We start from the raw sequence: 23,369 nt of genomic DNA, 5'->3' as shown, positions 1-23,369 counted from the left end.
GAAGGCTGGGAAGTTTTCCATAAACGCCCCCTTGTATTTTCAGTTTTTATATATCTGCCTTTCACTAAGCATCTGTTGAAGATCTCCCGTTTATTCATTCTCCTGTCACTTAAATGCCATATTATCTGCATGTATGAAGTTTAAAACCGATAATCAGTTTCTGTGTGAACTGAATAAATCTTCTATTATTTTAAATTACTGATTTAAAACTTGACTACACTTCAATCAATTTGACTTTAATGGGTTATGCATTTCCCCGAAAATATTTAAAAGCCAACTCAAGAAACAGAAAAATTCAGCTTCTCATATTGATCTTTACTTCTCTGGAATGTCTCTAATGTTTCCATTTGCTTATTGGAGACCTAACTGCAGGGCCCAGTGTAAGTGAAATTAAGCTTATTAGAATTTTAATTTAAATCTTAATTTTTGTACTTCCTTATCTTTATTTTAAATATTTTAAAATTAACTTACTTTTGTATTATGCTTAAACATAAAATGTAAGCTATGATGCAACATCACAGAATCACAGAATGGTCGGGGTTGGAAGGGACCTCTGTGGGTCATCTAGTCCAACCCTCCTGCTGAAGCAGGGTCACCTGTTAAACTCAAGTATCAAAAGCAGATATGGGGTATTAATCTTCATAGATGCTTGCTATATGACTAGTCTATTATTGGATGTGAAACTAGGCCTAAGTTGAAAACGTGATGTATTTCAAATATATTCCTTTTAGAGCCATTTCAAACATTTATGTTCCTCTGACAGATTTTTTTTTTTTCTTCCAGTTATATAATATTGGCTTCCAGCTGTAATAATTTATTTCACCAATAGTCAAAATTTTTTAAAACGCTTCACATTGAGTATTTCATAATGTGATTACATGTATTACTAAAATTAATGTTTAACATTATTAGAAGGTTTTAAACAATTAAAGATCTTTACCAAATAAGTAGTTATATTTAAGTTTGTAAATAAATGTATTTTGAATCTTTCAGACCTTAGAAAATAATCTGCTTTATATTGAATAATCTTGTAATAAGAATATTAGTATATTTATTTTTTGTTATCCAGTTCCCAAGGAAAACCTCTTCAAAGGGCTGGAAGTTCACAGTGCTACTTTCACTTTGCATCTAGCATTCCCCTGACATCAGGGACGCCCTTGTATAATCTAGCTAACGGGGCATACATCTTACCAAATTAGCATTACTATAAGAATATTCACAGAAAACAGTGTTGACTACTGTCCTGGGTTTGGCCAGGACAGGGTTAATTTTCACCGGACTCCAGGAAGGGGCACAGCGGGGGGTGGGGGCTGACCCCACCTGGCCAAACAGAGCCCGGTATTCCATACCGTGTGCCATCACGCTGGGTTCCGGTGGGGGGGCGGCGCAGGGGGGACTCACTCCCCGCTCGGGAGGGTGCGGCGCCGGTCCTGTCCGGGAGAGCGGGTCTGTTCTGCGTTCTGTTTTGTCGTGTTTTTCTCCTTATTTGTATCGTTGTTGTTCTCCTTATTTGTATCGTTGTTGTTCCTGTTCCCTCTGTCTGCTGTTCTGTTAAACTGCCCTTATCCCGACCCACTGGTTTCTGCCTCTTTCTTTTCATTCTCCTTCGCACCACGGCGTGGGGAGGGGCGGCCGCGTGGCGCTTTTGTTGCCGGCGGCAGCCGAAACCAAAACAACTACTCATACAGAACTTGTATCCCTACTTATTTCATTCAGAAATAAATACACATCGATGACATACTACGTTCCACTTAGCACACACTAAAAAAGATATGGTCAAAACTAAAGGTAGCAGGCTACCTGTAATGTAACCTGTTTCCAAAACAGTACCAGCTGCCTACGCACCAAGACCCCTGGAACTGTATGCGACTCCTGACTGCACCCAGCCCAACAGCAACAGCTTCCTTTGACTCATACCTGGCAGGATTTCAGGCAGAAATGTGTTCATACAGAATAAAGGTCCTTCAACAGCAACACTGTTGAGTATTACAGAAATGGCAAACCAGCAGCAAATGGACTAGGTTTTAGGTGGGTTTTTTTAATTTTACTATTAGTTGGCTTTGGCTATATAGATTGTGCAAGAAAGGGATGATATGGGATACTAAATAACTTCAAGTTTATTCCTAGTAACAAATAATATTAATTCTAAATCTTTTGAATATTAACGTTAAAATGCCAGCCTACACTATGTGGAATAGTTTAACAGCCATTCAGAATCCACCCAGTTATATTCAGACTCAGTTTTATACCAAATCTTTCTTGAAGATTTATTTACCTAAATGACTTTTTTTTCTCCTGTAACAAATTAAACATAACACTATTTCATCTTATTAATGAACAGTATACATTTTTTTTCTCAGTCAATCACAAAAGAAGACTAATTTATCTGTCAGCTGCATAAGGCTAAATGTCAAAAATGTGTTAAAAGGGCCTAATATACCATGTTTTACTTGATTAACAGCTAACTTGCGGATATCCCAACAATGTGTTCTTGTTTCAGTCTTATTTGCATTGGCAAGCTTTCCATATGCACTAATCTAGGACCTCACAGGTCTAATCTATTTGCACTTCATCACAGAAGCAGGAACTGAATTGCCACAGCATATAGCTCTATTATCAGACATACTCAGTTGCTTATCTGCTGTATGCTGCTACAGTAGGACCAACTTTATAAATATCAGCTTCATGAAAGCAACCTCTTGAGCTGCTTTGGACCAGTCCAAGAGCTGAGATATTCTCTGAAAAGTTTCTTGTTAAAACATCAAGGAAGCTGATAGGAGTTTTGCATAGTCTAATGTTCAAACTTTTATTAGGAGTAAATTAATTTTTTGTTTATTGCAACGCAACTATCACTAAGAGTTCTTGTTTTGTCCCATTTGGACAAAAATCTATTCCACATTTCTACCAGTATTCGCAGTGGGAAAAGTCAGTAACTATTGATAAAGGCTGTAGGTCTTAAGAATGCTACTGCAGACAGGATCCGGGACAACAAAGGTTACTCACTGAGAGCAGCTAGGATGAATCAGAAAGCTGTACACAAACAGGAGTAAGACACACATGTATACATAAACTTGTCAAGGTATTAAGCTGCCAGAAGACACAAGAGAGCTCGACAGAGTAGTTCATTTGGAACTTCTAGAAGATGCCGACTGGCTTCTTTCAATGTGTAAGTACATCCCAGAGACTACACTTAAGATTGAGTAACCTACCCTTGAAGGTGTGGCCTTCTGACTACTGAGTCTTCAAGTCTGGCTTTTCACTGCATCAAAACTTACAATGGGAAAGAAATTGTGCACAATTTCTCTGCACAATAAACAATGAAAATCATACAAAGAGATGCTTTCACCTTGGAACCTTCCTCCTCATCGGGTCTATCGCTCTAAGTACCCTGTTTATCAAAACCTCATGTTAATTCTGCTCTGCAATGTTGCTTTTCTCCTCTGTTTTTTATCTAATATACTAATCATTCCTCAACTCTAAAAGATTTCCCAGTAGTGGGAAATCACCCAGAGTGACGGGTCACACATTAAAAGTTGCAAAGCTCACTTGTAGAAAAAGGCTGTTATTTAATAATTATGTGCCTATTTTCCTTAAATTAACAAAGTAGCACTTCTGAAGTAATACAGAATGGCAAGCCTATCACTAATGTATAGAGTACTTCCCTTTATATAGTGCCACCTAACTCTTGTAACAGTCTCTCCATAAGCAATTGAAACGGTCACCAGAAACCACAGCACAACTCAGCTTCAAGACACTTCTCAAAAGCACTGGCTTACAAAAGATACAATCACCTTCATCAGCCGCAAAAACACAGAAATCTCTGTGGCAGAGGAAAACATCCCATGGTATTTGTCATATACATGTCTCGGAGTAGCCTGCAAACACTGCAGGAAAGACGCCATTCTCAGTTGACTGTATGTAAGCAAAGTCACTACTTTATACAGAACTCAACCTTAGGGATCCCATGTGAGTGCTAATCAATTCCACTTGGAAAAACCACCAATCACACCGATTCTTTTAAAATTCATATACATCCATGCAATTCCATATGAAGTAGACATGAATTGCAAAAACACGTTTCAGAGAAGCATCTAAGTTTATCTAAACTTTCCAAAACATTAAAACTAGAATCATTTATCAGACTTCAACCTTAATGACAGCAATCAAATAAAGCTTGACGCAAAATATCCATCAGGGTCTCTAGTGTTGTCCCATTTCAAGTTATCACATACACAAAGAAATTCTATAGCACAATTATTAAACAAACTCTGGGACAAATCCTCACTACGACATTCAAAAATAATGGAGCATCCTGAGTTGAGTAAAATTTTACAGTTTTTATGTCTGACAATAATAGAATATTTTATTTTCAGATGCATACAAAACTTTTGCAAAATTATAAAACCTTTTACATTTATTTATTAGTTTGTATTTATTTCAACAGATTTTAGAATGGTACTGGTACAAAATGACTTGAAAACAACTAATTACCACTCATTAATTTGGATTAGGTTTTAATCTAGTACTTCTTACTCTTTTTTATTTCTGGTAGTGAGAAGAATATTATATATGATTATTCCATGCCTCCATTCTAGCTGCTTCTGCTATGAGCCCTGGCAAACTGCCATTAATATAATATTTTCAACACAGAACTAACATTAAAATTGAAGACAGATTGCAACTTAGCAAATTACCCCAGCTAAGAAGTATTGCATAAGTGCATTTTCTCTGAAGATATCTGCAGATAATACTGAGGCAGCAAATGGGATACAAGATTTCTTTGGCTTTTGACAATCTACTTCATGCTCAGTTGCACAGGAGAACTGGCAAGTTTGCAGTGTGACACTCACTCTGCTTTCTACATTGACAACAGTAGCATGATTGTTAAAGGACCATTTTAAACTGTCAGCTGCCTCTACGGGCATTTTGGGAAAGTGACAACATAGACTAATCCAGAAAAGATAGTTTACAAGGAGGAAAAACAGATTAAAAAGTACTTTGTGTCATTTTTTAATAATATGCTGTGAGATGGGTGAGCACTGCATCCAGATTAGCAGTGAAAGATGAACAAAATGTGTAACTTTCTTTACCGCATAAATGCTGTAAGCACAATTACCCATATGAAGCCACAGAAGTACAGGTTTGGGGCGGAACTGCTGAAGAGCAGCTCTGCAGAGAGGGACCTGGGTGTGCTGGTGGACAACAGGTTAACCATGAGCCAGCAGTGTGCCCTGGCTGCCAAGAAAGCCAATGGCATCCTGGGGTGCATCAAGAGGAGTGTGGCCAGCAGGTCGAGGGAGGTTCTCCTTCCTCTCTGCTCTGCCCTAGTGAGGCCTCATCTGGAGTACTCTGTCCAGTTCTGGGCTCCCTACTTCAAAAAAAGATGAAGAGCTACTGGAGAGAGTCCAGCGGAGGGCTACAAGGATGGTGAGGGGACTGGAACATCTCTCCTACGAGGAGAGGCTGAGGGAGCTGGGCTTGTTCAGCCTGAAGAAGAGAAGGCTGCGAGGGGGCCTTATAAATGCTAACAAATATCTGAAGGGTGGGCATCAGGAGGATGGGGCCAGACTCTTTTCAGTGGTGCCCAGCGACAGGACAAGGGGCAATGGGCACAAACTGAAACACAGGAAGTTCCGTCTGAACATGAGGAAGAACTTCTTCACTCTGAGGGTGATGGAGCACTGGAACAGGCTGCCCAGGAAGGTTGTGGAGTCTCCTTCTCTGGAGATATTCAAGACCCACTTGGACAAGGTCCTGTGCAGCCTGCTGTAGGTGACCCTGCTTCGGCAGGAGGGTTGGACTAGATGACCCACAGAGGTCCCTTCCAACCCCTAATATTCTGTGATTCTGTGATAATAGTAATGCCAACTTTTTTCACTGTTGTTGACCAAGAAAATGTTAGTAAGGTGGTTAAACATACAAAGAAATAAAAAATCCAACATTAGCTTTTTAGGTGTTAGTGCCAACACCACACTGGCATTTTAAAGTCATATACAGTCACAAATATCTTCATAGGATTACACACTGCAGAATAGCACATAATACTTTAATTAGTTGCACTCACCTGTGCATATTTAAGTGATACACATTAAGATCTGTGATCTGTAAAAAGTGGATACTTGTATTGATTTTTTTGGCATATAAATTCATTTGGATTACCTCGTATTCAAAATCAACTGGAAGAAAAACCCTGACCTCACTAAAACTGGTAAGAATGTTGCCACTAATTTAAACAGTCCAGATTTAGCCCTTCTGCTGGGTATTTTCAAACTAAAGGCCTATAATTTTAAAGGAAAAAAAAAAGTAATTCTCCATTTTTTTAATGAAATACAGTTTCTCTTATAAAATAAGTGTAGGAAACCAATAGTGCTAACAGCAAGCCATGGTAAGGGTTGGTAGAGTCCCTGCCTGTTGGCTCTTCAGTTAGGCTCTGCTTAACAGACAAAAGAACAGGATACTCCAGATCACAAAGCCATAAACATACCCCAAACTCTACCTTAAGTCAGGTTGTTCTTTCAGGGAATAACCATTCATCCCACTGACTGAGAGAAAATCTTCTCATGCCCTGGGCCATTTACTCCGTCCCTATTTAAAAATTACATCTTTCTTTTCCTCAGAGTCCAGATTCAGTTCACCAGCCGGGAATCACTCCTTGCTCATCCTACCAGAACAGAGCCATCTGCTTTCCTGACAAGGCCTATAGGCTTTGTTACAGGTGCCAGACCAATTTAAAAAGACATTTTCTGGACACGCTTCACCCACAAGAGCAGCACAGAGCACCGTTCCATTAGAACACATTACCTTTTCTGACAGAGCTTCTTCTAAGGTTGCTAGTGCTGTGTCTGTGTTGCTAGAATCCGTCTGCAATGACTTCACTCTGTCTTTTAGATTAGTTAGTTGTTTGTCTTTGTCCCTAAGTTGCTCCTGTAGATTTTCAATCTGAAAATGAAGACAGATTACAATATTCATCAACCTTGTCTTAACATTCAAAGGGGGATTTGGGTGGTAGGATCAACTGAATGTATACATATCACAAATATGATACATATGCCTCAGTATATTGCCAAGCTTTTGCATGGTATAATATCAATTAACTTCTGTCCTTTCTATTTTCTTTTGTTTAAAAGTATCATTTTATAATAAATCATATGAAAAAACTCAGTGCAGTCAGGTATTTTATTATTTAAATATTTCTGATATTCATAACTTTAAGGTACTGCATTATCTCAGTAATTCAATGTGTGGAATTACCCCTTTAGATTATTCTAGTTGCAATAAGCAGGATAAAGAAAGGGAGAAGCAAAGCAAGTTCAGTGAGCCTTAAACTGAGGAAGAAGAAAGATAACAACCTACCTATCTAAAAAGCCCTTCTTCCATGATGCCCTGTTGTAAAGGAAGCTCACCCGGACAGAGATCAGGATGCTTATAATTCAAAATGCCAAACCCAGAAACAAAAAAAAACAACCCAAAGGCCATAATTTCCATTCACTTTCTTCATCTCCATGAAGATTTAAGGTATGTCACTCTATTCTGGATATTAAAACTGCTTTGAACAGGTCTAGTTTTTCCTCTATTGAGTATTTAAACATACTGCTAAGGTACCTATAAACACACTGGTTTGTTAAACAGGTCATAATTTTTAGTGATTAAGTCAGAAAAGGTTTGCACAAAAAAATTATCTGCAGGACCACGTGGCTTTTGGAAGTGAATCTAAATAAAAGCACTCAGTTTCTGATTGTCACAGCAATCACCTTCTATGGCTGTAAGGCATTATGATCTGGGCATAATGCAGAGAAGACATGAGGTATGTCAAATGTATAAAATTTTATTAATTGTCTGTCAGAAGCACCTACCTCCCTGTATCCTACGGTCTCAGTGCCACTCACTATTATGCCACTGGCATAACACCAAAATTTGTTCCATAATATTAGCACAAATAAATAGTAACAAGAAAATTAACTAGTATATTATTTTAGTATGCCACTTTATATAACACAACAAAATATGCCTAAATTCATATGGTATCATTTATTCAAAACTGGTTTTAAATACACTGTTAAAATTTGACAAATTGTTACTGTCAACAGAGATTCAAATTCTTATTTTCATCAGTGATTTTACACTTTGGATCATGTTCTTTTGCTACTGAAATGAATGAAGATTCGCTGTTCATTTCATAAAGTAGTTTTTCTTGCAGCCAATGTCTTTTCAGTTTAAAGCAATTCAGATTTTAACAGAAGCAGGATCCTTCATAAATACTGTTAAACTGTATTTAAAGATTCTTTTACAAACCTGAAGCTGAATTCAATGTATGTGCAGCTCTGCAGAAGTCAACAGTTATGTCAATAAAAATTTGGTTTCCACATGCAAAAATGTATCACCGTCATCAAATACACTTTAATTTGGAGCATACTTTGGTAAAAATTCTCCTCCTACTACATTATATACGTGCAGGAAAAAAGTCTGAAGTTAAGTTTTGGCATTATACATATCTATCATTAACAAAAAAATAAAACTCACAGTACAGCTCTGTGCACTGTATAAAGTTTTTTAAAATAAATTTAAATTAAAAAAAATAAAAATTAAAGAAAATTAAATTTGAAAGTAAATTTGGAGGAGCACATTCCAGTTAGAAAATCCTTATAATAGTACAGCAAATACAAGCATTGTACCTTTATATATATATATATATATATAGACACACGTAGTTTGGTATGTCAAATTACTGCTACGGCCCAAAGATTCCAATTTCTTTGTAAACTAGAAAATACTAAAGTACATATAGAAAAGTTTTTGGGGAAAACCTGGCATAGAATAGCTCACTCTTGTAAATGACCTCTTGTAATATTTTCTTTCTGTGTATATTTTATACAGATACAGAAATAAGATACATGTGTTAATGAGTTAAGAACTTTTTATTTTATGGCGTGTGTATTAGTCACATCTAGAATTACGTTAACTGGCATTGAGAGGACTGCACAGTATGTTTCTTTACTTTCATCCAAGTATTAGTGATTCCAACAACTACCGCATGACACCCTGTGGAATACTTCAGCAACTGCACATTTCAGCTTCACCAAAATAAATTTTCAAGCAAAAAGGAAATAAAACAGGAGAGTGAATATTGATTACATGTTCTTTGAAGCAAAGTTAAGATCTGGTCCTTTATTATCATCAGCTTGACCTACCAGTTCTGGGCACCCTAAATTAAAGCACTTATTTCCTATGCACAGTGCTTATCTGAATTCCATAGCATTTACACGATTTCCTTCCTCTTAAAACTAATTTAAATATGATCCAACCCTTAACCAAGAAAACATGTTCTAAAATTATTCAGCATTTACAGAATTCTTTCCTCAGAGGTAAAGAGAACAGGCAGCAAATTAAAAACATCCCCATTGAATCACAGCTGCTTTAAAATCAGTCATTCAATGCGTAGTCCATAGATAAAATAAGAGGAAAGGATCTGATTATTCTTCTATTTGTGCTATATAAATCTGAAGGGAATACTTTGATGGGAACAGGACCACACCGGGGTATGCAGAAGTAGATCACTACCACAGAGTATTTGTTTGTTTGTTGGGATGGGCACAGGATTAGTAAAGATCTGCTAATGCAGACAAGATTTTACTACCAGTTAACCACAAAGAGTTTTCTCAAAAAGATTAGAGGAGACAAAGAGATTGAGCATTCTCACATGTTAAAATCTTGGAACACAAGATATGATTTAGTTCTTCCTGGGTTTTTTAAATCCAGAAAGAACAACAAACAATCTGGTAACCTCTGTCATTCTACAGCATATATTTGGGTACAGGCATATATGTAAAGATGCAATTCTATTTCTGAATAATTACCTACTTTTGAGCATGTCTGAATTCAATTTATGACAGGGACTGTCATGACTTTCTTATCCCCTAACACTTATATTTTTATCTGATAGGAAATCAGTTACTGTGTAGTTTTGTCAACGTGTAATTCTTACCCCTGCAGACTGCTATTTCCACGTGCCATGAGTTGTATGAAAAGCAACTGCTCCATTCTTTCTCTATTTCATAAAGTGTGTACATTGCCAGAACTTACGACAGACTTTATTCCTTTTTAAAAAACAACACCCTTTCCCACGAGTCATCCTGTCAATAAATGCAAGTGCTAATCTTGTCACTTTTTGGTGACAGTCTCAGGAATGCTTCTTAAATACTCAGGGCATTAAATTAAATCTCACCCACAGACAGCCTTTGTAATTCTACAGTAACCCAAACTGTCAAAAGAAAATTACTTTCATTATGAAAACTAAGGTACTGTACTACGGAATTTGTAAGAAAATTACATAATCAAAGAAAATGTTCCATGCTATAACAATTTCCCATTAGAGATACGCATTAAAGTATAAGAGAGTTTAAGACAGTGTAAGAAAGAACTTACCAGAGACTTCCTAGGCCTAGCTAGTGAAACATAGAGCCATACGCTTAAACTTTGCTCCATATATTTTCCTCTCTGCTCTATATTTGAGTTTTAAGTAAACAGACAACGAGTATTTTGCAATACTGGCTTTTTTAGTCCTAAAACTAATTTTGCTGTATTTTAAATTTCTCTAGGCAGAACTTTTTGACATTTATTTCATATCAAAGAACAGGTCATGTCTGTTTCAGTGAAGCAGATGAATAATATAAGATTAGTTTAATTTAAATTTAAAATTGAAACACAGAGGAGTAAACAGAACTTTTGTATATATCATTTTCACCATTTACTAAAAAAAAAGTTACTATTTTAAGAAAACAAATTCTACTGAACAGTTTCCTGAGTACTGTTACATTCTACAGTTAATCGAATTACGACCGAGATTTAATAAACAACAGCATTCATCCAACTTAAGCATTAACTATGACTACTTTAAACCTTAGTATTCATTCTCAGACTTCAGCTGCTGCCTCATACATATACTTAACAAAAGACAAAAAACCTAACTATTATTTGAAACAGAAAAAAATAGTTTGGTGTAGTTCAAATGCAAATACTCTTAAATGTCTACTTACAATTTATTTTTATTTGTAAGACTCCTGATAAAATGTTCTATCTTGTACGGTCCTTTTCAGAAACACTTTAGTATATCCCAGAACATGAAACCATCTTTGGTAGTGACTCAGTAAATTAGATGTATCTACAAATGTCCTCTAACATCTCCATTCACTTACATGTGTGTGCATGCATGCATAATTTGTAATGAAATACCCAGAAAAAACTGAAATAATTTTTCCCTACCATGACTATAAAATATTACTACCTGAAACCTCAATATACAGAAGGTATAGTTTTTGGAAAACACTACAGATTTTTTAGCCAAATTTTTACCAAATGATATACAGTTATTAAATATCAAGTCAATCAAAGTATTTTAAAATTAACAGGCTTTACAGCAGTTATCTGAAGTTTCAGCCTATGTGGCAAGAGGGGGAAGCTACGGCTCCATAGCTATTCACTAATATCCATGATATGACCTAAATACATTTTTCAATTTAAGTAGCATTTCAGTTAACAAAATGAATTCATTGAAGTGCAACTTCTGCTTCAACAGCTTGACACTGCAGAACGGTCTTTTAATTTGAAAGAGACTAGCCCCAAAGTGCTTCATCATTCAGTAGCACTAACTTTCACTTTGGTTTTCTTCCTTTTAAGTAGGTAGACAGACAAGCATTAATTAGGAATATTGTTTCAAAAGTCAAAATACATATACATTTGGATTCCAAAAATTAAAATAAATGTTATATTGAAAAATTATACTATAATATAAAAATCTAAAAGATCATAAAATGGGGGCTTGCTGCTTGCAACTAAGTACATTTATTAAAAGCGTAAGATTTGAACTAATCTTTGGCTTTATCAAAGTAATTGGGAAAAGCTTGCTAATCTTAGCACAACATGATAAAAATACTCTTGGATTTCATAAGCAGTTCCAATAGCTACCAGCACACTTGATTATTGCCCAGTAGAATAAAGATTCTTACCTATAGTTGCCTATTGCACAGTATGTTCTCAATTTCAAATATTTCCAGAGTAGCTTCTTCTTACTACCTTCCAAATTCATATTTTCCACATTGGAGTAATACAACAGCACTGCCCTTAGTTCAGATCACAACATACCTTCTGGTTCAATAGTGTATTTTAGCTTTCTATTCTTTCATTATTTTGCCCCACAAGACTTCCTTAAACATCAGAGATTTTAGATGGCCCAAAACATATGACCAGCTCAATCCTACACTGTCAATATGGCAGTGGATTACCGAGACAGCAAAGGTATTTGTAAAGCTGTACATAAACTTTAAATAACCCTTTAGTTTATGCAAAGCAACATTTCCAAACATGGCTACAGTGTGTGCCCAAGGAGAAAGCAGTCTCCAAATCAATGGGTCTGTAAGGTTTTCACAAAAGACAACTGCTCTGTCCAAATAGTTTTTACCTCATACTTCCTTCAGAACTACAGTTCAAAGTAGCAAAGTGCAGCTGCACAGTGACTGTCACAAAGGAGTTAATGAAGCAAATGCCACTTCAGACATCAGCCCTCACAGTAACCTGATGACAAGAGCAATAGAAAAGTGGCATGAGCTAGTAATTACCCTATTGCTACCATCCCAACTCACATAATCCACGCAGGAAAGAAAATAATCCTTCAGAGTTTTCCTCTACTTGACAAGCTTAAAAAACAGAAAAAGACGTAAGACCGTAAGAAACCAGAAAAAAAGGTAAACAGAGTATTTTTCCTGAGGTACACTTACCTTGTTTCCCTCCAAAGATACAGCATTTCTATACAACACAACACATTTTCTGCTTCTTCAAGCTCATTGAATTTTTGCCATTAGGATTACACAGCTGATCAGACTAACACTGTGGTTTGAAAACTTACTTTTGTGGTTGTTCATTCTTATACCATCAAAGACTTTTTTTTTTTTTACCCTCTACATTTACACTATTAAGAACCACCTGGTCATGCCCATTTTATCCAATACAGTAGAATCATCTTCCCTTTTACTTCATTTGAAGTTGCTAATCTTTACATGCGAACTTGTTTCTAACAAAGTTGAAAGTGCTTTGGGACAGGAAGCTGTTAGTTTATACAGTGTTCAAAAAAATAAGACATCAAAATCTAACCGGTGTCTTCACAGAAATACTGCAATATAAAATACTACACCATTTCACAAATTAAACTGAATCATTTGTGACATGAATTTTTTCTCAGTGAAATCAGTCTCTCTCGTCACATTTTGTTGGGTGCTGTTGTTCCATTATTTATCGTATTACTAAATATAATACCATTTTAAAACAATTATGTGTAAAACAGCTCAAATAAAACAACACAAACAAATAACTTACCTAAGACATGCCTTTTTCTTTACTTACAAAGTGCTACTATTCTCCAATATTAACACTGTCAACCAAGAACCTACAGTGAAACTATACCCCATGGATTTACGCTGTCCCTTGTAATAAGCACTGACATGTTAAGAAAGCCAAGTGTACCATTTCATAGAGAAAAATGTCAAGTCTTGGGATGACATACCAAGTACAACTAATTTTGTTAGGCAAGGCTCTGTGTAAAGACAGTTCTGAAAGACTGCATGAGAATTTGATCTCTGCCTTGCTCAGTGGCTAGAATAAACTATCTTCAAAAAATGAGCACTGTGAATTCAGCTGAAATTCTGAGCTAGAGAAAAGAGTGTTTGCTTTGTTTGTTACCACTTGTATTCCAGTACTAGCCAAGATTTTAGTAAAGTTATTCACTCACATATTTATCTCCAATTTCTTGCTAACCTGCAAAAACTGTCACTAACATACTAAAGCATTAAAATGTATACTGCAAATCAACCCACATAAAAAGTTAACAGAAAAACAAATTGATACAAGGAAGATATATATTCTATGTTTGCACTTAGTATGAAATAATACAGAAAAGAGATGGCAACTCGTTTTCATTTATTCACAAGCAACAACTTCTGAGGCTGAGTGTGTAAAATTACAGTAGAGTCGACAGGACATGAGACAGATTATCAACTGCGTACACTCTTCAACAGAAATGAGCTATGCAGCATGTACGGCTAACTCCTTATGCAACTGAGTAAGGCAGAAAAATACCTGAAGAAACCACCACTAGAGAGAAAGTGCACATGCAGATGAGAGGCAAAGATGATGTCATTCCTCTAAAAGACAGAGTTGAAAATTATAACAAAATATGAAAACAAATATCAGAATACCAAAAACAGTACTTTGGATGAAAAACTTATGCTCTTACAACTAAACACTAAAGCTGTAGTAGAAACCTAATGTAAAGAAAATACCGAACAAAACCCAAGAGTTTACACAGATGCTGACATCTGGAGAATTTTCAAGGAATGAAATGAAGAAAAAAGAACAGTAGACAGGAAGGGAGGGGTATAAAAGCTATGAAGATGTAAGTAACAAACTTTAGCAACAGCTTCAAACACAAGAGTAAAGGGCAGTTACAATTTGATTTGATCAGAAGGATCAATATTACATACCTATTAACAATCACATCAAAAAACTTCCAAAAAAAATATGAGAAGTGGTGTATTCAAGAATTCTCGGGATTTAGTTCTACTTCAAGATATACACAAATTTTTTTGTATGAACAAACCCAAAACCTACAGAGAGCTAAAATCATTTAAAAGTTAGCGTGCATATGTTTTTGAAAACTGAAGTGTCAAATATTTCGGCCACTTCCACCACTATGTCATCAAATGCCTTTACTGCAAAAAATTGGTATCATCATCTCTAAACAGGAGACACTCAACAAAAGATTGCTCAGAAAAAAAATATATCAAGTGGATCCAGCAGTTTCTAACAACCATGAACCAATTATTGTTTCATGCTAAACTCCTCACTAGCATCAACCAGGCCTCCAGGAGCAGAACAACCAGGACAGGGTATTCTTCTGCTTGTAGATGTTATACTTCCTGTCTGAATTATTAGCAACGGCAGCAAGCTCTGCCTCAGTATCTTCCGTAACTTTTTCTCTCAAATTGCAAAGTTTAAGATATTTTCAAAGCCATTAATGAGAATTCAGATACTTCTTCTCCAATGTGGATTTCAGTTTTGAATTGCTTTTTTCTTCTATTTTAAAGAAACAAATAAGGCTCAAAATTTCCTATATAATTTTTATACCCAGGTTAACAGTTGGACTTAGTGATCTTAAGCATCTTTGCCAACCTAAATGACTCTATGAAATATTAATAGTTGGTCCCAATACTTAATTCTTATTCTGGAAAGGGTAAAAAGAAGAATTCACACTTTTATTTGTATGTTTGTATTTTTACAATATCTGAAATACAGTATGATTGCAGTAAAATTTTGAACTTGATTGCTAATACTTTATCAGAACTCCATAAAATAACACGGAAATTCATTTCTTCCATTTCCTTTTCCCATTAGTTGATAACTAAAAGAACTGTTTTCAAAACTCTCACATACTTCACAGGTACAGTAACCTGAAAAGAAATAAGGTCTTTACAGATTTGCAGCACGTGAAGTAGTCTTCACAGATTTGCAGCACGTGAAGCCCACATTCCACAGAAGCTCTACAAACTAAATTTCAGCCCTCATATCCCTCTTAGCTGTCACAGAAACACATAGCTGTAGGCCTCTGTCACCTGAACGGGACTGAGAGTTGGTTTTGTATTGTAACTTACTACAAGCGTTTGCTTACAACAAATCTCTGTCCTAAGGAGGATTCAGGAATACAGGGATATTTGAAGGTCTATAAGACATTCTTGCTACTAAACAGTTTAGTCCCATATGTTCACTCTGTCTATCCATCCATTCGACAGTCCATTCAACACATTCACCACAGTATGACTGTAAAGCTGCAAAGACCAAAAAGGGTATGATTAATGAAGCCATCAAATTTACACTGATATCAAGCTTCTGAACAGATGTTACACAGCAATTAAGCTTTCCTAACGTAGGATGAGGAAATCAAATGTCAGTGGTAGAATCAAGAGCTCTGCCCACATAATGTGCAACTACTTCCCATGTCATTATATGTTCTGTATGATTCAGTCTGTTAAATGTATAGAGTATCAACTGATTATTTGTAAAATCTTGAGGAAAACAGCACACAAGCATAAAGTATTATTATTACGGCATCTAAAAAAAAAAATCCAATAGGATTGGAAGTTTACCTAAAGAAAAAAGAAAATACATATGTCCCTTCATTTGGTAGAGGACAAAAAGGTATAAAGAAGGAAAATAACCTATGATCTGTTTATCACTAAGAGAAAATGTATATCATTTACCAGAAATATGTGGTCATATTATCTGGTCAGCACCTGCACGAAAGTACATATGGCTAGAAAAAAAAAACACCTTTCTTTATTCTATAATTGGAAACATCAGCCTACTATCCAAAGTACATGTAGAAACTGAGAGCACCATGTTGACATGCATCAATAAATAGAAGCAAATGCAACTAAAATTGGAGATCAAAAGTGATACATATATATATCTTCTCTTCTTCTTCCAAAACAAGTGTGCGTGTTTGTTCTATTGTGCAATCACTGCAGGAAATATTTCACCCATTTTTACTTACTGTGAGATTCTAGATTGCTTCCATAATACAGGATTTAAATAGACAGGTACAGGAAGGATTCAGAGGAATCAACAAGCATTAAGAAAGAAGACGCACGTGCTGAGCTTTCATACAGCCAGGAGAAGAAAACTCCCCTAGGTCTGTTTAGGTGAGGGATCTGCCCTCAAGTCAGCTGATACTTTTACAGAGCTATAAAAGCAGGTCAGTGGGAAAACTGAGCCAAGAGAGGAGAAGGCTGTCACACAGAAAGGAGCTCCTGGACTGAAAGCTTGGCTTCTGTTACCAGACTCCAGCTGAGAAAGAGTTGGAACTTAATGATAAAATTAACCTTCACCAGGAAGCTAGCCAAAAGAAGCCTGGGCTGATAATATCCACTTGTGTATCTGGAAATACTCAGTCTCTGTCTCCGTCTCTTCAGGGACCAATAAATTCTCTGAACAAAACAGCTTGACTCTTGGATTCTTCTAAGCAGGACTCATAGTCTTGTGAGAAATCCATTGAAAAGTTTTTGCTCTCATTATATGTATTTATTTTGATATAATTCAAAATGCAACAGTTTTTCTCCAGATAGTAAATATAATAATGTGAAATCAACTAACACAATTCCAGTTATGACACATGAAGCGGTAGATATTCATTCTTAACAAGCAAATGGTTCTTATAACAACTGCCTGTACGTGTTCAGGGCCAGATATTCAAGCTGGGTTGGGTGGGCATGAATTCCTACATCTCACAGCATTTTACATGTTACAGGGTAATGACTGATTGCTGAACTTTTTGGGAAGTCTAGCCCACTTGCACATTGATAGCACCTGAAAATATGACCTGTAATACTTCTCCAAGTTAACCACGAAAAATCCTACCTTTCTGCTCACTCCTACCTTTCAGCTGTTGGCAGACACCTGATGATTTGTTACTCACGGCCAGTTTTGTATTATTTCGTATAGGTTCATATAAAATAGGTTATGATAGCTTATGCAAGAATTTTTCAAGAAGATTTTGCATGGAAAAATGTTACACTATGTCCTATGTAAACCAGAGAAGTGTATATATACTCTAATATACACTCCAATGTAAACTCACATGTAGGAAAAAGCTGCTTGGGCATACTTACACTTTTAATACAAACTATTTAAGATGAACAGTGATATACATTTTAGGTTGTATCTTGTCATTCCTATTATGCCTGTATCAGTTGGGAAGACTTGGGGGCCTCTGCCCAGATTAAAAAATTACAGCACATCTTCATAAAAAAGTTAACAGATGATGGGAATAGAAAGGGAGCAGATAAGTTGTACAGACAAGTGTTAGGCAACAGAGAATACAGAAAAGTAAAGCTAAAACAGAAATGGAGTAAGAACAGGCACATCAAGAGCTGCAGAAGGAGAGCAAGAGCCAGTTAAGACAGTAGCATGGGAAGCCTTCCAGAGCAACGAACACAGAGAAATCAGTAAACTGGATAACCTGAAAGGGAAGTAGCAGAAATTAAAAAAAAAAAAACAAAAAAAAAAACACCACAAAACCAGCAAAAAAACCCAAACAACACCAATGTGTATGTTGTGTGCATTATTTTAAAATACAGATATATCCATGGAACTACATATAGAAGCAGAAAAATAACATAAGCTTTAAAACAGATGACCAATCTGTCCTGAAAGCAGATTTAGGCTTTGGTATCTGAAGTATCACAAGAAAGAAGCTAAAAAGCATGTTACTTCATCTTTAAAAAAATTATTTCACTTTACAATATGTTATTAAAGTCAATGTAGCTATTAAAGAGCAATGAAGTCCTGATAAATTAGAGAAGCATTCATCAATGAAAACAAAGCAGTAAAACAGAAACAATCTCCATCAGGAAAAGACTAAAAAAACATTTAGAAAAATAAGAGGAGGAATAATTTACCATAAACTTGAGTTATGATTTTAGATACTTATGAAAATTATTAAGATAGGAAAACAGAGAGAGATCCAGAAAAAAGATTTCTTAATTACAGAAAAGAGCCATCATCTACAGTTCTGAAAAACAGGCAGAACCTTGTAAACTCTACTTCATTTCAAAGTGAAAAGGTTGAGCAGGTTGTGATGTAGAGAGGCTGTAAACCTTATTTAATCCCTAGAGAAAATGTAATGCTTTCATTCACTGCAAGAATATCCTTCAAATCCTGCTTGTGTGTAGGGGAATGCACGATGATACTCCAAGATCCTTTCCAGGACTATGGCCGATGTTACATCTAGCACTGAAAAACCTATGGTAATTGAATTTACTTTCCCATTTGAGGGCTATCCAATCACTTAACAAATCTCCTTGTCAATCTCATTTCATGCTACTCATTTTCTAAGTTTTACACTGTCCAGAATAATTTCTTCTCTTTTGTGATATTTATAACTTCAGCATATTAGAATAAAAACTTCAGTTCTATTAGTTTTAGGCATATACCTGTGCCTGTCAGGCCTCTAACTGTTGTTCTTGCCACACACTTTCATGTTTACATTATTGTTCTAACAATAAGATGTCTGAAATTAAGCATGTTTTTTCAGGTGGGATGACACAAAGGCTGTCTAGAGAGAGGTTATCATCCTGTCTTCTGCTACTCAGTATTTCTGTGGACAGCAATATTGGCAATTTTTACTACCACATGCCATTGCAAATACTCTTCTAAATTCATATTAACCACTCCCTTCAGCCTCCTGGCATTACCACTCCAAGTTTCTTTTTTAGGCTAGTCACCATTTCTTTTTCCCTGTCTGTCTTTAAACTTTTTTTTTCCCCCTAATTGAAATACTGAAGAATATTTCCTAAATAAAAATATTGAAGAAGGCCCTATTGAGAAAAAAAATCTGCCTTCTTACTCCAGCTAAGTCTCCCTCATCTTAACTGTAGTTACCTGTTTATCCTTTTTCATACTTCATCAATCAACTTCAATCAATGCAGGGAATTTTTTTATTACCTGAAGGATTTTTTTCCACTTCTATTCTTGCTCTCTTATGCTCATTCTTTTCATATTCAATCTAGAACTATGATTTATAGCACAGTATTTCTAGCCTAGAATGTCACTGCTAAACTTTATCATAATCTGTAGTCTTCCGGTTTTTCCGGCCTACTTTTCATATACTTCTAACTTATGTACATATGCATTGTAATGCTTTCAGAATACCTGTTTCATTTTTACTGACACCACTAGATATTGCTATTGATGGCTTAGGGTTACCACTTAAATCACCAGTTTGAGTGAAAGAAAAGAATATCTTTAGTTCCTTTCCTGAAAAGTTTAAAGAGATATTTAACACGTTTTGTAAGGTTTGAGTGTGAAACTGAATATATCTCTCATTTAAGCAACTCCTATAGTTTTCATTCCAACAGAAAGCTATAAAAGATACAAGAGTCTAGACAAAAGCAAAATAAATGTACATTTAACTAAAGGGTAAGAAGGACATGCACAGGCAGTAGAAACTGGGACAGGTATCCCGGGAAGAGTATAGGGGCGCTGCCCGGAAGGCCAAGGCACAGCTGGAGCTGAACTTGGCAAGCTATGCGAACAATAATAAGAAGGGCTTTTACAGGTCTGTCAGCCAGAAGAGGAAGGCCAAAGAAAGCATACCCCGCTGATGAGCAAGACTGGCAAACTGGTAACAATGGAGAAGGCTGAGGTACACAACTTTTTTGCCTCAGCTTTCACTGGCAACCTCTCTTCCCACACCTCGAGTGGATGGACCACAAGATGGGGACTGGGGTAGCAAAATCCCAACCACTGTAAGAGAAGATCAAGTTCGTGACCACCTGAGGAAGGTGAACATACATAAATCTATGGGAGCTGACGAGATGCATCCCAGACTCCTGAGGGAATTGGCTGATGTCATTGCCAAGCCACTCTCCGTGATATCTGAAAAGTCCTGGCACTCAGGTGAAGTCCCTGGTGACCGGAAAAAGGGAACCACTGCACCCATTTTTAAAAAGGATAGAAAGGAGGACACTGGGAACTACCGACCTGTCAGCCCCACCTCAGTACCTGGGAAGATCATGGAACAGATCCTCCTAGAAGCCATGCTAAGGCACCTGGAGGACAGGGAGGTGATTCAAGACAGCCAGCATGGCTTCACCAAGGGCAAGTCCTGCCTGACCAACCTAGCAGCCTTCTGTGATGGAGTGACTACATCCATGGACAAGAGAAGAGCTATGGATGTCAGCTATCTGGACTCTGTAAAGCCTTTGACACAGTCCCCCACCACACCTTTCTCTCTAAATTGGAGAGATATGGATTTGATGGGTGGACTGTTTGGTGGATGAAGAATTGGTTGGGTTGTCACATCCAGAAGGTAGTGGTCAATGGCTCAGTGTCCAGATGGAGATCAGCGACAAGTGGTGTGCCTCAGGGGTCCATAATGGGACCAGTACTGTTTAGTATCTTCAGCAGTGACACAGACAGTGGGATCGAGTGCACCCTGAGCAAGTCTGCTAACTCCACCAAGCTGAGTGGTGCTGTCAACATGCCTGACGGATGGGATGCCATCCAGAGGGACCTGGACAAGCTTGAGAAGTGAACATCATGAAGTTCAGCAAGGCCAAGTGCAAGGTCCTGCACATGGGTGGGGGCAAGCCCCAGTATCAGTACAGGCTGGGGGATGAAGGGATTGAGAGCAGCCCTGAGGAGAGGAACTTGGGGGTACTGATAGATAAAAAGCTGGACATGAGCTGACAATGTACGCTCACAGACTATGAAGTCAACTGCATCCTGGGCTGCATCAAGAGAAGCATGGCCAGCAGGTCAAGCGAGGTGATTCTCCTCCTCTACTCCACTCTGATGAGACCCCACCTGGAGTTCTGCATCCAGCTCTGGAGCCCTCACAAAAATGACCAGAGGGCTGGAACATCTCTCCTACAAGGAAAGGGTGAGAGAGTTGGGGCTGTTCAGCCCAGAGAAGACAAGACTCTGGGGAGACCTTAGGACAGCCTTTCAGTACTTATAGGGGACTTATAAGAAATATGTGGACAAACTTTTTATCAGGCCCTGTTGCAACAGGACAAGGAGTAATGGTTTTAAACTGAAAGAGGGTAGATTTAGACTGTATATAAGGAAGATGTTTTTCACAATGAGGATGGTGAAACACTGGCATAGGTTGCCCAGAGACATGGTAGATGCCCCATCCCTGGAAACATTCAAGGCCAGGTTGGACGGGGCTCAGAGCAACCTGATCTAGTTGAAGTTGTCCCTGCTCATTGCAGGGGGGCTGGAACTAGATGACCTCTAAAGGTCTCTTCCAACCCAAACCATTCTATGATTCAAACATCTCACTTTTCTACAGGACAGTGTAACTCAGACCATATACAATTATGGGTATGGCAAATGGCTAACATACACTAAAGCATGATACAACTAATTTTGTTAGAAGACTCTAGCCATAAATTGCATTGTAACAGTAATTATATATCCTTATACTAGTAGTTTCATAACATGCCTTTTACAGAGAATTGTGTGACAACATTAAACAAATTTGGTATAAAGATTTCAAAAGTACAGACAGATAATTCACTTGAGAGTTAACGTAAGCTTTATTCGATTGTTCCAGAACATAAAGCTCTTGGTATTATTTCTTTAATTCAGAGACTTTCAGATAACTGTGTATTGCTCTTAACTCCAAATGGTAAATTGATTGTATAGATCAATTTAAATCGCACACATTTCACATTTGAAGGGAAAAAAGTGCAAATACAGCACTTTAAAACTGCTCTGTCATCTTTAATCTCTAATTACATATCTCTTCCTCCAGCCTTTATGAAATTATTTCAGGAATTTCCAATATTCTCTTATTTTTCCTTCTTCCTGTAAAATATTCTAAATAATAATATAATACTTCATCAAGATCAACACAGGAGAAATACTAAACTTTACACTTCCTTACTGTCAGAGTAAGGAATAAGGGGGTAGACAGGCTGCAGAGGGAGGAGGGAAGCCCTAAAAATGGAAAATAATTTTAAATTAAAAAAGCCAACCCTGTAATAGCAACAATTTTTACATTGAAAGTAAAAATAACAGGTCTGCCCCCTAGCTACTATAAATAAAGCATGGCTATATGAATTCAATACAGCTATGTTGATTTGTACTAGAAGAGCATCCTGCCCTTAGAACTTGCATTCATGAGCTTGTAATCGGGAATCCAGTTTCACATGGTACTATTTTACATGAGTTTCTTTAAGTGTCAGTGGTAAGAAGAAGAAAAAAACCCCAAACATAGCAGTGGAGCTTAAACAGGCAGGAATTAATCAGAAATATTAATACCCTTTCTGTTGGAAAGTTTCCTTTTAGCTCCCTGGTTACAGAGGCCATCTATATTCATATATAAGGGACAGTGTAATGACTTTACATGAATGAAAAGCTTTGCAGACGGATAACAGATCTCTCTGCCTGCTTTTTTTAAAGATGTCTTTTCTTAATCATTTTAAATTAACACATGGTCAATGTACATAGGTTTATATCAATTAAGAGTTGTAGTGTCCAAAATGTTGTTCATCAGAGATCTACGATTCTTGTTACTATGAGATGTAATTTAATATTTGCACTATAGCTGCACGAAAGACAATGCACAAAGAGTTTCACCACTAGTTACTGCAGGCCAGAAACAGTCTTTCTCCATATAAACTATCAAAGCACCACTAAATTTAAACTGAAATGTTAAACACAGTAACTTGGATGTCTTTAATCAACATCTGCTGAACATTTTAGATTTTCTATAGCAGCAAAGGTAACACAGCAATGCTTTTATATCAATGTCTGAATAG

At 36.8% G+C, this 23,369-nt stretch overlaps 1 protein-coding gene across 14 annotated transcripts in view; it reads right to left on the bottom strand.

Moving 5' to 3' along the window:
• ERC2 (ELKS/RAB6-interacting/CAST family member 2) overlaps positions 1-23,369 on the bottom strand; it is a 557,034-nt gene that overhangs the window by 305,743 nt on the left and 227,922 nt on the right. For all 14 annotated transcript variants that reach the window (XM_075432855.1, XM_075432854.1, XM_075432857.1 and 11 more), the window contains one exon: positions 6,802-6,939. In XM_075432855.1, the coding sequence (XP_075288970.1) occupies positions 6,802-6,939 (138 nt within the window). The remainder of the gene's footprint in view (positions 1-6,801; positions 6,940-23,369) is intronic.

The sequence above is a fragment of the Opisthocomus hoazin genome, chromosome 11, assembly GCF_030867145.1.
Source record: "Opisthocomus hoazin isolate bOpiHoa1 chromosome 11, bOpiHoa1.hap1, whole genome shotgun sequence".
NCBI lineage: Eukaryota > Metazoa > Chordata > Aves > Opisthocomiformes > Opisthocomidae > Opisthocomus > Opisthocomus hoazin.
Note: the sequence above shows the minus strand (reverse complement) of the source record. Positions and strands in the feature narration are given on the sequence as shown.